Source organism: Boleophthalmus pectinirostris, unplaced genomic scaffold (genome assembly GCF_026225935.1).
Source record: "Boleophthalmus pectinirostris isolate CB_2022bp ecotype Guang Dong unplaced genomic scaffold, ASM2622593v1 HiC_scaffold_23, whole genome shotgun sequence".
Lineage (NCBI taxonomy): Eukaryota > Metazoa > Chordata > Actinopteri > Gobiiformes > Gobiidae > Boleophthalmus > Boleophthalmus pectinirostris.
Genome location: NW_026571207.1, coordinates 20875598 through 20891814, shown reverse-complemented (window position 1 = coordinate 20891814; position 16217 = coordinate 20875598). Strand labels below are relative to the sequence as shown.

General features: G+C 39.4%; 1 protein-coding gene across 1 annotated transcript in view; it reads left to right on the top strand.

Moving 5' to 3' along the window:
* Positions 1-725: 725 nt before the first annotated feature.
* Positions 726-16217, top strand: part of unc5a (unc-5 netrin receptor A) — a 134566-nt gene continuing 119074 nt past the window's right edge. The window contains 1 exon segment of the mRNA XM_055159633.1: positions 726-1240. Within this exon segment, the coding sequence (XP_055015608.1) occupies positions 1150-1240 (91 nt within the window). The 5' untranslated portion in view covers positions 726-1149.

Below are 16217 nucleotides of genomic sequence, written 5' to 3'. Positions count from 1 at the left end.
AGCTCCATAATTAGCTGGTAAGACAGTGGTCCAGTCCTGCGCTTCCACTTATTATTCTGCTGACTAGTATGTGGGAGTGGAGAAATGGACAAACAAAGAGACAAAAACCTCCAGTGAAGTGTATTAATAATGCACTGTCCATTCTGGCAGGCCTTGTAAAAAGCATGGCTGAGGAGCCTTATAATCACTCCACTGACACCGAGAAAATGAGGAACAGCTATGTGCAACATAAGTCACCTCCCGGTCGGAGTTTGCTGACAGGTGTAGACTCTCACGGGAGCGCTAATCCTCATTCTTCTTCGTACTGTTTGTCCGTCAACACTGTATACTACTGCACTGTACGCATTAGGAGCCCCAAGATAAAGTATGCACACATATTTAACAGAAAAACCAATGTATGCAGTTGTGATGTGAGTAAATCTGTATGCAAAGTAGCGTGTACATGCCTGTCAGACAAACTGAATGTCATGATCCATCATTTTCATGTGATGTTGTATAGGTTGGAAATATACACATGCAGGGCTAAATCATTTCCATTCTGTTGTGCGTGCCATCTGGGGTTAGTTTAGGTATGTAAATGGATACTCAAAGAAATATCACTAGCCTATAGCAAGGGGCGCTGTAGGACCACTCCAGTCCACTCCCTCCGTAAATTCCACTCCGGGTTTCGCTGCTCCGCCGCTACACGCTGCCTCTACCTTCCCTCTCCACAGTCCAGCATTGCTGTGCAAGCAGATGTTTTGCCTCTGAAGCCAATTCTCAGCGCATTCGGACAAGGTATTCTTTCACGCGAAGCCAACAAAGTGACGGCAAAGAGAAGAAACTGCCCCCTGGTACGGTCTGGAGTAGACAAAGACTGTTTAGTGACTGGATAGTGATTCACAGAGAAGAGAAGCGGCGACGAGCGCGAAGCAGCAGTTAATTTCCCTACACCTGTGATGCGTTGTTCTGAGCAACGAGGACGCACGAGCGGGATACAGATGGCCACAAATCGGCACGAGGATATGTGTTGAGGAGAAGAATTGGGCGTTGTAAAGAAAAGGCGTAAAGTGCCACAGTGGACACTCTCCGGACCTGCACCAGCCCAGTGCGCACTGCTCTTTCTCCGCTCTTTGCCTCTTGAAAGTTGGTTGATTAAACCCCACCAAGATGCCCTTACTTCTGGGCCCCTTTGTCCGCTCTAGACTCGGCGCTACGCTCCTCGTGGTCTGGCTTCTTCTCGACGGCTTCACCTGCTCTGGTGAGTGCATCATTCTCAGTTCTGCGCAGTTACGCTGGCAAGTTCAGCAGTGTTGTGTTCAAACGAACGCTTTAGTTTTGCATTAATCTGCTAGCAGTAACACTTTCTAATTAGCACGCACCTTCAAGGTTACACTGGGACTAAACGCTTAAGACACAAGATTAAAACTTAAACAAGCTTAGTACTGAGAAAACTGTATTCATGTAGCTTTTATGTGGTGTAGGGTAGATTTTGTGTTTTCTATAGCGCGTAAATGTGCACGTCCGTGTCATGACAGAGTGGAAGTTGAGCTACACCTGCATGAACTGAGCCGGGGCTGTTCCAATCTGACGGCACCGGGTGAACAATGAAACTACTCATCAGTGAATTTTGACAGTTATTTGAAACCGCTTATGATTTTAATAATCATATCTTTTTATTCATTAGGCTACATCTGCACAACATTGTGCATTTATGTTTGTTTTCTGTCCTTGCTTGGAAGCCCTTATCCGCTATACAGCCCCACGTTTCTCTCCTCCTGGCCATTCATTCCTGCTGCATTTGCACTGTGCTGACAGCTTTACGAAGTCAGGAGACGACCTACTCACGCTGATGAGTTGCATTTTATTATGGGGCTCTTGGTTAGACGCTGCCGTACGTGCAAAGGCGCACAGATAAAACAAAAGGCATTTCATTCACGGAGCTATCAGACAAAGACCTACTATAAGTCAGAGCGAACTACTACCAGAGCCAAAGGCAACGTGCGCATTTGCTGTAATAGGCTAGGGATAATATTTATTATTTTTAGGCAAGTATAAGTAATTCTGTATTTAAGTATTTTTGGGTTATTTTCTTATCCCAAGTTGCAGTCTTCACAATCACTTCTGTTATCTTTTCCACATTTATGTGGACAGATAGTTAATTCTTTACTTCATGTTCTTTTATGTCATTAAATAGCCTAAATAATATTCATTCGTATAGCCTAATCCCACACAGCTGTCTCCCCACACACCATTTGCTTCGTGCTTGTTTCCGAACTGTTAACCTCACTGTGGACAAGAAAGCAAACATGGTTATAATTGTGTCTCTTGCTTCGGGACACTGAGATGATGAATTAAAAAGGCTTTACTCTGGCATCAATTACTGGATAATTATGAATATATTAGGATTAAATAAACAGACTTGCTCTGGGGAACCCGTATATCAACTTTAAGATGCGTGCAGTGGTATTTACAAGTCTTTCTATAATCTTTAAGCTATATGTTTTTCTTTGGGGTTTCTTAATGTTATAGCCCCCCAAACAAGCAATTACTTCATGTTTGGGGCTTGTATGTTCATCCTTTGTTGAATTGCGCTCCCCTGGGTGCTCTGGTTTCCTCCCACAGACAGGAGAAATGCTGCTTTAGGTCAATTTTAAACCTCCCAATTCCCACAGGTGTGATAGTGTTTGTACATTCTATTTGTTCTCTCTCTGATAGAGTGCTGGATGGTGGCTCTGAGCTTTAACGAATGCTGCTGACCCTCAATGTGCAGTGTAAGAAAAGGACGTTTGGATAGATACATGGTTATGTGGCAAATGGTCAGTATAGTATGGCTAATGGGAAATGAGCATAATGATTTGTGCTGTTTAGATGAGGTTATAGTTGTCCTACATGGGATGTTGCTGTAACTGACAAGGACGCAATCAAAACCAACATATAAATCTGTAATATTTAAGGTTATTCCACATAGCAGTCATGTTTATAGAGCAATTTTTACATTTTGTCTTATATTTTCAGTTCATACACTGTCACAGACCCCTAAAAATCAAGACCTGTAACCTTGATTTTCAAGACTTGTTCCTGACTGAAATTAAACTCAAAAACATTATAATAAATTGCAAACTATATATTTTGTAAATGTGCTCCTTATGGTTACTGCATAATCATAATATTGTATGTTATTTTCGTAGTCCACATAAAGGTAGGTAGGCACACATATAGTGTTGTTTCTTGTGGGTCACTCTTAGGCACCCCCTTGTCCTTGTTAGTCTGGTACATACTCCATCATGTATTATAGGTCAGTACAATCATGGTTCTGAGCTCCCAACACAGCACATGGGCTACTTTTATAGGACAGCTACAGAAATGGATTGGGAGGTAATTTGGTCGCCGCTCCTTTGTACATCTGGGCTTGGACAGGCTCAGATGGGATCAGTCGATCTCCACTTAGCAACGGGACAAAACGCTGACTCCACATTTGTCTCCACCCAAAGCCCACTTGTCGTCGTTTTTTATGGCGAAACATAACTCAGTCTGTGAGAAAGGAAGGCATGTCAGTCTTGATTTGAGCTTGTGAGGTGCTTTCCTTTTTAGAGAATAAAAAAAGAAGGAAAATGTTTTAAATGTTCATATTTGAATTTATTTTAAACTTAACAGAAATGCATAGTCCAATATAACTGTGTATTTTCCGGCCAAATCAAGGTACCTTACAGTATTAAACAACCCATGGTGATTTATGTAGCCTTTTCATTCTCCTGTTTATGAAATAATAATAAATAATGATAGCGAAGCAATACATGCATTAAATACTTTCTTACATTTTATTCAAAAGTTAGCTTTTGTTGCTTTAAATGTAATATATTTATAAACAAAATAAATGTAACTAATTTGGTCATAGCATTTTTCTTAATACTCTGGAGTTCTAATGCATTAGGTGACATTTCCACATAATTTTTACTTTCTTCTCTGCCTTATATAAAATACATGCACACCCTTTCACTGTTGTTTTATCCTTTTCCTTTAGACACTGTCGCATGTCACCTGTCCCCAGTTAATTCCCCCTAAAGGACCATCCAAAACACACAGCAAAGCAAGGCGACCGAGTGAAAAATCCTGGATATGTAGTTTGTTTTTCTTTGTGCCCATTGAGAGCGTTGCCAAGCAATTGTTGTCTTGTCTTCATAGAAGGGAGCAGGGGATTTGGTATCAGGCATTTTTCCTACTTGTGTGCGCTGTCAACCTTAGAGCAATTTCCACGGGGTGTAAAGCCCGTGATGATGCAAGTAGATAACCATTAAGTGACAACAAGCTGAAATGTGTTGCGTAATACTCTCATTTCTAGATTTCCTTTTATTGGTACAGTCATAATAAATGGCTGCCTTGCCAGATGTCCCTCGTCAAAACATTGTAAATCTTTTTTGCCAACAGTTTAGTCTGTCTTGTACAAAAAGTGAAAAGTGTGTAAGATGAAGTTAACTGCGCAGAAAATTAGTTGTTAATTATTTTCATGATTTTTGATTTTATGATGACATTTTCTTTCCTTTGGTTGATACACAGGAGTTGGTTGTCATGCATGCGCTGTCTTTTCAGAGAGAGTTTTTCTATAGCCATGAATTCATGCAACGCCTACACAACAATAAGACAGAAAGGCAGAAGCATTTAGTGTTGCTAAATTTGTCAGTAAATTACACAAATTAGCCTCTTTATGCACAAATAATGGTCTGATGATCTGAGATAAAAACAAAACTTCACTGTAGCAATTATGAATTTTGAGCTCTGTAAATTACATGACGCAACAAAATCACATGTTTAGCCAATTAGTCAGAATTCCCTATTGGCTCACACATGAGCACATTTGATGGTAAGTCTGGTTGCACACTTGTATTTTTCAAAATGTCAGTGCTTGGCACAGCTACAATTGTAGTTATTTAATTCAAGGAACACAGGCAGAATACATTTTCTTTGATTAATGAGTACTGAGCTAATGGTTCAACCTAAGTTGCGTAAAGTCAAAAACTACACGGTGCCACAGGTCAGTGTTAAACAATGGTGCCACACGCTCGGTTTGATTACAAATGTCCAGACGCCTTATCTTTCAGTGGGCTATGTCCCTTATCATTTGCAAATGGCGGCTTGGTAAAGAGGAGAGAGGACACTGGGTGAGGCTGTGGATGAGACACATATAGGGAGGCGTTTGTTATTTTCTGCAGTCTGTGCAAGGCCCTGCAAAAGGCGCTATATCTCTGTCAAACTCTGCCCTTTTGTTTCAATTACCCCATTTCTATGTTTCAGGCCTATGTGAGAGTGCTTAGCAGCTGAAGTTGGGCTGTTTCCCAATAGAAATGGCCTGCAGTGTATATGTGCTGCTCTATCAAGGTAGCATAAAATTGACCTTTGACCTGTAATATGGGATGAGATTACCTCAATGGAAAAGCGGACCGTAATTCACAGGGGTACCTCGAGGAGGATCAGCACTTTGCAGATTGCCCTCAATCTACTGCTGTGTTTCTGTTGCTGCTGACCACAAACACACCACTTTATTTTCCAAGGCCGCTGCAGAGAGGTCACCGCACGCCGGAGATGAGTTCTTGGTCTTTTTGAAGAGCTTTGAGCAACCTTTTTACTGTTACTCAAGATGCCTTTTTATACAACAATGGACATCTTCTGTAAAATGGCATATTGTCTTATCCTGTGAACCTGAGCAGCTCCTTTTGAATTAAACACTATTTCACCTGCACCTTCAGCTACTGCTACTATCAAAATAGTTTGCACTGCTTATTCATTACTTCTACCTTAATAAATTAAACTAAATTACATAAAACTTCTACTATAATAATAACTAAGTATATTACACATTGACTTCAGATGGGTATTTATATCAGATAAACCTGACAGACCTGATGCTGTTTTCTTGGTTGAAGCTGGAACACCAGTGTGTTGTAAGCACTAGTTCCTGGATTGGCCTCAGAATAATGCATGATTGAAGAATTTCATCTCGTTGCTGACCACTGCATTACAGTTTGAAGGCCCACCAAGGAGAAGTAACAACACACTTGTTGAGGCGAGTTCTTGGTGTTTTTCTGGAAGCTCTAATCGAATGTTCTTGTCCCTGGGCCCTCTCTCTCTCATAGTGCTGGGAGAGAGGGCACATACAGGGCTGACCTTGAACCTCTAATGCAGCTGTGTTCTCTCGATGGGAGAAGATTACTCTGAGCACGCAACATTGGACATGTGAAGGTGAATAGATCAAAGGTAGACCTACGGAAACATACTTTTGAGCAGTATTTAATTAGGAACTATTGCTTTGGAGCTCATAAAGCAGATTGAGGCATATGAATACTCCTGGCACTGGTTTGTAAAAACAATAATTATAATGCCTGACATTTGTATTGTGTTTTATGAGCATGACAAGCATCTCAAAGAGCTACACTGTAGTACATGCATTCACTCTACACCTGGTGATGAGAAACTATTTTTTAACAGAAGGGATTTGTAGTGGACTGATAAAAGCAGGGCCACCAATCCGCACATCACTTTTACACACTGAGAGAGTCTTGCTCATGGACACGACAACAGTATGCACCAGTCAGAGCTCAGATTGATTTTAAATTTAAAGTCAAATTTAATCATCATTTTAATTAAATGTATGGTGTGTAAAGAGATGCTTCATGATTCTTCAGTGGTTGATCCTTCCCTTATGGTTAATTGGCCATCAGTCAGTGTTAGCGTTAGTGCTTGGATACCCCGAGGTGTCTTGGAGCAGCTCATATTAAGAGAGTGCCTTGGGTCCTTAGGGTGCACTCCTGGCCTTTACTTCGGGCGAGGAGGAAGTGGCGATGTCAGGGGAGGGCCCATCTGAATGCAATGTGGAGCGCCATAGATTAATAGTTCCTTAGTAAGGCCACCAGGGAGCGATGTGAAAGCCACTTGCACTTCATCATGCAGCGGATGGGACAGGAAGAAACTTTGAAGGTTATCTGAGTTGGCTGTTTTTGTTAAAATGTCACAATATGCAAAGTATTATTATCCTATTTGTAAGGTGATTATGATTAATTTTACCTTAAGTAATAATAATTATTCCATTGTTTGTCCTTTTTAACACAATGCACAAAAGTCATAATTAGAAATGACCCAGGGCTACCTAGACAGGCGCTGTTGGCACCCAGTAGGCGACAGTAGCAGAGGGAGGCTCGGCACAGACTGGGCCAGAATATTTGTCATCTTGAAGTGAATTTGTTGACAAGACAGAAGGCACAGTGACCTTTCCTAATTATGTGAATGTGTCCAGAGCTGATGCCTTAGGCGAGCAAATACTCTGAGTCAACACAGCACCAGGAGCAAAGCGAGGGCCGACCAACTGCGGCGTGATGGGAGCTTAAATTTACTGTAGGCTTCTAGCAGCCTTCTATTAATATTTTAGTGTTGATACAGTGTTGTTGTTTGTGCCACTTGTTTCACTATAATCACACTTCTAAATACATTTCTCAAAACAACATAAGAATGTTGTCAACAATATGCAGATTTCTTTTCATACAAGGGAAATGTTACAAATGATCTTCAAAAAGCAGAGAACAGTGACTGTAGTGTGCTGTGATTTAATTTTTTATAAAATTTATCAACATTCAAAACAATAGAGATCTTGTTCTTGTGCCTTAATTTTGTATGTTTATGGTGCAAAGGTTTATGCTATTCTAGATGCAAACATGTATGACAAAACCATACTCCATTCTGTCTACTGAATTTATCAAATCTCCAAAACTAGCTACAAGTCTGTTTACATCTAGCATGGATTTGCATCATTTTGAAGAAGAAAAAATATTATCTCAGTGTTAACAGTGACATAAATCTTCATATTGTGCAGTTTCTGTGAGACAACTTGACTTGTCTTGTTATTTTAAAATTCACAATTGTGGAGTGAGTCATTTGGCCACAGTTAAACGAGATATTGGACTTGTTTAGTAAGATTTGGCAAGCGGCTATGCTCCAGTGTGCACAGGGCATTTTACTATAATCCTGTGGAACACAACAGTTATTAAGCATGCCAAGCTCTTGAGGTTACGCTCAAATGTGTCACAGTGACATCAGAATTGTAAGAACTTTTCTAGATAATGGGTTTGGAGTAGGGATGGGCATGATTAGTCGATTAATCGATAATTGATCATTAAGAATTTCATCGATTATGTAAATTTTAATCGACAAACCAAATGCAGTTTGCTGTGCGTAGCGTGACCAAACGGGGGTCCATACATGTAGCTCTGCACTCAGAAGGAGCGAGCAAACACAAACAGTCAGTTCGCCTGCAACGTACCGAAGTGCATATGCGTATTTAACGATGACTTGTACAAGAAACTGCACACTTTCCGTTCCGGTCGGGACAAGTGGGAGTCCATGTGCACAGTGTATAAAGCAGCACATATGTTTCGGTGTCCAGTGGTTTTTCCCACTTTTTTTCCCCTTTGCCAGGTGAGAGAAGCGCAATGTCGATGTCCCACCCCCCGTACGGTGTCCTAGTTTTGACAAACGCAAATATGGTCACACTAACCTGTATTCCTTTGAGTCATGTCTTTTAATCCGACAGAAATTGACCGCATCAGCGACACAAGAGCTTTAGTTTTTATCTTCGCTTAGTTTATGCAAATTACCGATGCGGTTTTAAGTTTAGTTTCTGTGAGAGTTACGCAAAACTGAATTAAACACATTATAATAAATGGGCTGATGTGGCTCTAGAGTGGTTACGGTTTATTTGTCGTAAAGTTGAATTTATTTATGCAGATTAGGAGTGCAGATAGTAATAATAATGATGATTAATCGATAATCGATCGTTAATTCTCTCGACGATCGATTAAGAAAATTTCATCGAATGCCCATCCCTAGTTTGGAGTAACAAAAGGCCCTTGTTTGGTACATAATCAACACATGCCCAATGTTGATAAATAGTATTTATCATGTGCTTATAAAAGAGCTTCCAACACATCAGTTCAGTTTCTCATTATTATTATTATATTATTATAGTCAATTGCAGGAGTCACTTGATGCATAAAAACTACCATTAGCTGAGATGCTGTGTGGGCGGTTGAAGACAAACTACAGATAGTCTAGTGTCAAACCTTATTTTTTATTCATTTATTTATTTATTTTTAATGAAAGTTACTATATGTTTGGTACTTAAGTACTTCCATTTGTAATTCAAAATACTATATAAGTTTAAATGAGCTACTGAGAAAGAGAAGTAATTGTATAAAACATGTAACTTATGTGCAATTGATTACTATTGCTGCTATAACAATACAACTAATGGATTACTGAAGCTTTATTAGTTAGAAGTACTAGTAATACTAAGCACTATAGATGTAAATACTGATTTTCCTGCCACTATGATTACTACAGTGTACTGTACTTCTGTTGTTTCCTATGCCCTTTATAGCGCATAAGCTTCTCAAAATACTGACCTTGGTAACAGATACACATACTGCTACCACTGAGCTATGCCATCCTCTACAGTCTATTTCACATTGTTTTTAATTAATTTGTGTTATCTTAAGGACGGGCTGACATGTGCTGGCCAGTATTGTGGATATAAGGAGGTATTTGTGCCATGCGACTGCTAATGACCAACTGGGTGTCCAATTTGAGTCTGAATGTAGGCCAGCTCCTGACTGAGACGTATTAGCACATATCTCTATAACAGCTCTTTTAATGACTTCATTTGAGGCATAAGAACCTTTTTTCCCAGAAATACCCATCACTCATTAGGTAAAGGCCTTGGAAGATTATTCATCTCCATTATTTCCGATATGACAGTCTAATTGGAATTGAGAAACTGACTGTAAAACCCAGGTACAAAAAGAGCTTGGTGGGAAATGGATCCTTCTGATTTACAATATCTTCACAGTATGTGGTATGAAGCTGTGATAGATCTCCAGTTTGCACCTAATTATGGAATGCTATGAAAAGATACCGGGAATAAGAACAAGGGTGGCAATACCATGTCATGTAAGTTGCCTCTGAAACTTCTGACCCATCAAATATCTCAGTAGTACACCATAACAACCAAATAATACTCTGCTTTGCTTTATTTCTGACAGTTAATTTGGGGTAGGATTTCTAGTCTAAGGGTCATGTGTTTGTGGTACAGTGAATAACAGCAATAACTTCTATACTAGTACATCTTTGGTGTGAGTCCCAGCCTTAGAGTTCTTACACCAGTGTGATAAGGTTGGTGGTTTCCAAGTCCTATGAGTTAATAAAGAAATCCAATCGCTTTAATGCATGGGGAAATTCTGACTTGCCTGTTCAAAATTACATTGCCATTTTCCAATTACTGCACACTTTATGGAAGTCATGGTGCTGATTCATTGCAAAGCCATACGCAATTTAGCTTCTTTTCTAATTTCCAGTTCTGCTACATGCTCTGCATATAGAAGTGCACAGCCATTTTCAGTGAAGTAGTGATTAAATAATCACGTTTTCTGGCTGAGTCAGGATGTTGTGCGAAATGTCATTGTTGAATAATGCTTTGTTCTGCTGTGACTCTGTACTTTCATATTTTTGCACAAATCTTGATTTACCTGTTCTCATTGATCCAGGATTTTTCCCACTTATGTAGAAAAAACAGTGACAGGTCCAACACACTGAGCCCAACTCTGTTTTACTGCAGAATGATTGGCACTTACCAGCTTTTTTTTTTAGCTCTTTTTTTCCAACTTTGTATTGAGAAAAATACTGTAGCTGTCCCTCTTATCAAAACAGAAATGTTGGTATACACGCACGACACAATAAAATTCTTGTTTTATTCACGGTAAACATGCTAAATTTGACCAAGTTGCTTTAATAGCTTTTGCACTTCTTGTTGTCTGCCTGTTCTTGGTAACAGCCTGCCATTTTGTGTTAAGCCTGCAAAGATGCAGAGAGCCTGCTCAGCCTGGTGAATTACTAGTGCCTAAAGCAAACAGTGGGGCCCAAGCTCCCGCAAGTAAGAGGCTGCCAAGCCCAGCCATTAACAGTCTATGGAGAGGCCAGTGCCATTGTCTCTGTGTGGCGTTCAACACAAATGAACCATTGACTGATGCACTGTTTGTTTGGCCACATTAAGTCACCCCACCACATCTCACCTAATAAACATAAGAATAGAGGTTGTGCTAATGGTTTGGGGCTCTTCCCTCTTGCTGATATGCTGCACATTTAATGCTGATTTTCCACTAATGCCTATAAATCATGGCATAAGCATTTCACTTGAAGATATGATTGGACAACGTTGCAAGCATTTTCATTTGAGGGCACTGAGGCATGATACTTTCTTCCTCTGAGTTTAGCTCTATGACGTTGGACTGTACAAATGATTCGAGTCACCCCAAGGTGTTTTTTGATTTGTGCTGAGTGCCAGTTATCAGCTGCAAACAGGCCATGTAGCTCGTCTCTTATCATCCTACACAGCCGCTATGTGAAAACTCTGCATGTTTTTGAGCTCAAATGTGATGACAATGGTCCTAAACGCAGAGACAACACACAGATTCAAATATGCCACTTCCAGCAAAATGTTTGTGAGGGCCCCCGCCTGCACATTGATGCCTTATTTTGTGTCAGATTCTTGTGGGTTTGACATGCAGCAGCAACTTGTATTGAAGCCGAGTGAGCATCCAGGGGTCTGTAGAGTGACCACATACTTCACAATGTTATACATCTTAAAGGGACCATATTGTTGTGTTTTGTTTCATTCACACACATTAACACACACACCTTGCATATTTTCTTTTCAAGCAGAAAATGCTTTGTTCCACCATGTGATGTCAGGAAGTGCTCTATTGTTTTTTTTTAAATCCATACATCTTCATGAGAATCCTTTGGATAATTTCAGCCCTGGAATTGAAATCTCAACAGAACAAAAGGTAAAAGGTAGCTATTATCTTGAAAGTGACCGCTTCACGACATCTCAAGATGAAACGGAGCATTTTGAGCTTTGGCGAAGTGGACAGACTAATAATAAAGGATTACTCAAACATGTGTGTATAAAACAAAACACAACCCTAGCTATGTTGATTGATGAGGTAACAACATTATAACATGTCTTAAATCTCACGAGTCAATTTTTCATAATATAGGTATTTTAATCATGTGTTTTAAATGCATTCCTTAACCAAATTGGAGTCAAATGTGTTGCACTGGGGCAGCAGTAAATGAGTTAGTATATGTGCTTGCCCACTTACCAGCAGATTGTCGAATTGTTTATAGGCATTTCGTATTGTGTCTTAAGGCAGAGACTTAAAGGTGCACTGCTTGACATTAGGTTTAATCTACATAAATTGAATCTATGTCACAAAGGAGACAAGCAGGTTACAACACTATGCTACATTACAGTTCAGATCTGTGGATAGTCGTCCCAATTCACAGAAGATTTTATTGTATTTTTAAACAAAAGAAGCAAATGTAGTGAATAAATTCTAGATGGATATGTTTAACACCATAGCATGGAACATTCCAGGCAAAGCAATAACAACAATATGCAATGCACCTTTAAACCAGCTTGACTACACATAGCTTGACACCTTCATTGATGCATGTTGAGACGGAAAACAGTATCCCCAAATAATTAAAAGATACATGTGTTAAATCTACTCTACTGAAGAACAGATCAAATGTATTTAGTTTCTAACATCCTCTGTCTGACCAGTGCTTTTTGATAGGACCAGAACATAGGTGGAGCCTGGGAGCTATGGCGGTGTAGGAGAGGGAGGGGGGTTGTGACACTCTTGGACGACTCGAGGGCACCGTCCTGTCCAGAGCACTGTCACCAAACATCACTGTCGGCCACGCGCTAATAACATCTCCAGATTGTGCGATGAGGAACAAAGGCTGGTGGGAGTTGGGAGATGGTATGGGGAAAGTGGGGCGACCCCATTAGGGCTGTGGGCTGTGGGCTGTGGTTTGTGACAGTGTCCTGACACATATGAACCAAGGAACAATTATACAGTGGAGTGCTTCGAGCAAATCTGGCACATTCTTTATCAAAAACCACTGAGGAAGATAGGCTGGTATTAGAGACATACTTCTATACAATGGAACGTGTATTATGCAGTGCAGCAGTGAGATATATTTACTGAAGTGTGAAGAGAATGTTAGTAAGAGTGTTTGAAATAATTAAATAAAATGCATATGACAGATTTTCATGCTTTTCTAATTATTACTTTGCTTGATGGAATAGTACCTGCACTAAATACTTATCAGTTTTAGATCAGTCAAGTGGCAATTTGTTGGGAAAAAGTCGAAAGATACTTTTCAACAAAATCCTTGAAAAGTTCTAAAATAAAATGCCTCTTCCATTAACATCCATCAAAAATTCAGGTAGAATTTATGCACAAGGAACACATTTTTCTGACAGTTTAAATCTTTATTTAACATTTTTTTATTTTTTATTTTGATAGCCTAATCGTAACTAATGTGCAATTTAGACAAGTCGGCTCTTATTACTATTATGGTATGTAATTAAAACATAAACATAAACAAAATAAGTATAAACAAAAGATTAAAAAAAACAATAGCAGACTATCTTGTTATATGAATTAAAATAAATTCATTTTTAGTTTTCAGTTTTTAGGAAGGATAATAATAAGTGAAAGAACCAGCTAATTTATAAAATATAGCTCATACACAAATACTGCAATATGTGTACACGACGCTCTTAATCTTCAGAGCTCTTCAAACTGGAGTTAAGCTACTAAAGTAAATCAAATATTTTCAGCATGTACTTTACTTGAGGTTAAACTCAAGCAAGCGTGTCACAAAAGAGAAAATCTCCCATCACATGACAGTGGGAACACATTATTTTAATAGTCTGTTACGAATAGTCACTTAGGCCTATTAGTCATATTCAAATGAGTGTTTTCCAGTCAAAAATATCATGTTCAAATGCAGTCAAAATAGTGATAAAAACTGTTTAGTGGCTGTATTGTATCAAAGATGATATCATTTATTATTAAAATGAATCGAGAAAAAAATTGCCTACACTTTTCCAGCCTTTCACACAAGTGTGTTTTAAACAACAATTTTTGCTATGATTCAAATCCAATCTCTGTGTTTTCTAGGAAACTAATAATCAGAATGTCCCTATTTTTATTTTTTGATGTGCTACTTTTGCAAAGCATCACATGAAAGCCACACTTAACATCCATGCTGTTAGAGTAAATGTCTGTCTCTGTGGCATGAAGAGTCAAACACTGACATGTACAAAATCCTGTGTCCACCACTCTTGGTAATCTCTTGACAGCATTATAAAACTTAAAAAAATAAAATAAAAAAATTAATTAATTAATTAATTTAATTTATTTATTTATTATTTATTTATTTAATGAGCTTTATCTGTTTGGATTACAATCTGCTATGATATTATGATCTGATAAATACATAGGTTGCGCAATTGCACTTTTTCAATTCAGATGAGAATTTTATTTATTTATTTATTTATTTTTAGAGTCCATTGTGGCACATTAGCAAGTGCTCTTAATTGTTTGTCTTTGGGTCACTAATATAACACATAATGTTATTGTTGGTTTTCTTCCTCATAAACACATCCATGTGTGGGGTCAAATAGTCAATGGACTAGGGTCACCTCCAGTTATGTGCAGCAAACTTGTTTCTTAGATACATTTTAGATCCCCGTGTCTATGTGAACTGCTCATGTACCCTTATGACCACCCTAATGATAAGAGAAAGGAGCAGAGAGCAGCGATAAAACTTCATTAAACAAACCCTTGACCCTCGGGACACTGGGTTGATCTATTTCCTTTAAGTCCCTTCCCTTCACCAAAAGAATGGAGATCACTCTGTTTGATATGGGCCGCCTATCGCTCCATCTTTAATTTAGAAATGCAGGAGGACTGCACACGGGCCAGATGGTTATCCACCTGAGCTGTCTGTCTTGTCACTTTGCGCATGTTAGCTTGACAAAAGTTGCCTTTGGGACCATATAAATAGCCCTTCAAAATCTTTCATTATGTTTGACCCAGTACAATGTAGTTACCATGTCCGATTAGCCAAATTTGACAAAAGTATTCCTCGCTTTGGCTCATTTTCTTGGTCATATCCTGTGATGCAGTAAAAGAGAGCATGCAAGGGCAGTCAGAAAGCAGCTACATGGAAGATGTGTCTCCATCAAGGACACTTAGACTGGGGTCTGGTTAGATCAAAGGAAAGATGGCCTTCAGAATAATTACGCAGATAAGCAGCCGATGGGCGGGGGGGACTGTCTCATTCCAAAGCCTCCCACATCCACTTGTGTGCATTCAGACAAGTCACCCTCCCTTTAATGGAACTACATAGACTTTATTCTTCTAATGGCACACCCAAATGCCACACAGTGAACATGAGTCACACATTCAGACACAATGGTTTTAATTTATACCCTCCCCTCATGACCGCTGATGATGATGATGTCTCAACGCATTTCATTTTTGGGGCCTGGATGAAAAGACCAGAGAAAATGGAGCAATTTGTCTAAAAGGAAGAGCCTCGGATCGATAGGTTTTTCATTACAGTTATGTTTTCATACTGCAGTTGGGGCAGGGTGCCGAGGCCCAATGAATGATACATTAACGATCCTGTCCTCTCTCTCTCCCCCTACTGCCTGTCACTGCAATGAGGGCGATCAAGAGCCGCGCCCCCCAGTCAACAGCAGCTGCCCGTTTTGTCATTGTAGATTATAGGCAATGTCGTGGCTTTGCAGGGGGCAAATACCACAGGCGTGATCTTTGGGACAGCGCCGTGTTATTGAATAATCTCTTCTCTGTGTCCACTTTGAGGAGCGAGTTAAGCTGCTTAGCTCACGCCCCAGAAAATATGGCCCCAGTTGTCATTGTTTGATGACAACTCTATTATTTCCCCCCAAAATATGGTAGAACATCAAACTGACCACATGTTTACTTCTAGTGTTTAGTGAGGTTTGGGGTACGTGGATCCATTGATTGTGTTGGTATGTATGTATTTCTTGACCTGCTTGGGTGTTAAAGCCATTGATCAGTCACACTCACTATTTGCATGGCCAGTAAAAGTAAACCCAATAATTAGATCAAATCTTTGATGTGTGTTTGCATTTTTTGTTTTTCCCACATTAGTTTGCCCCTTTTTGGATAATTTTCCTCGTCAAAATCTGCTCAGTGTGACTGTGAATTGAACTGACAACATTTAAGTTGTGAATCTCTCATTTATGACATGGTACAATTTACTCTTTATATAAAAAGCATTTTGCA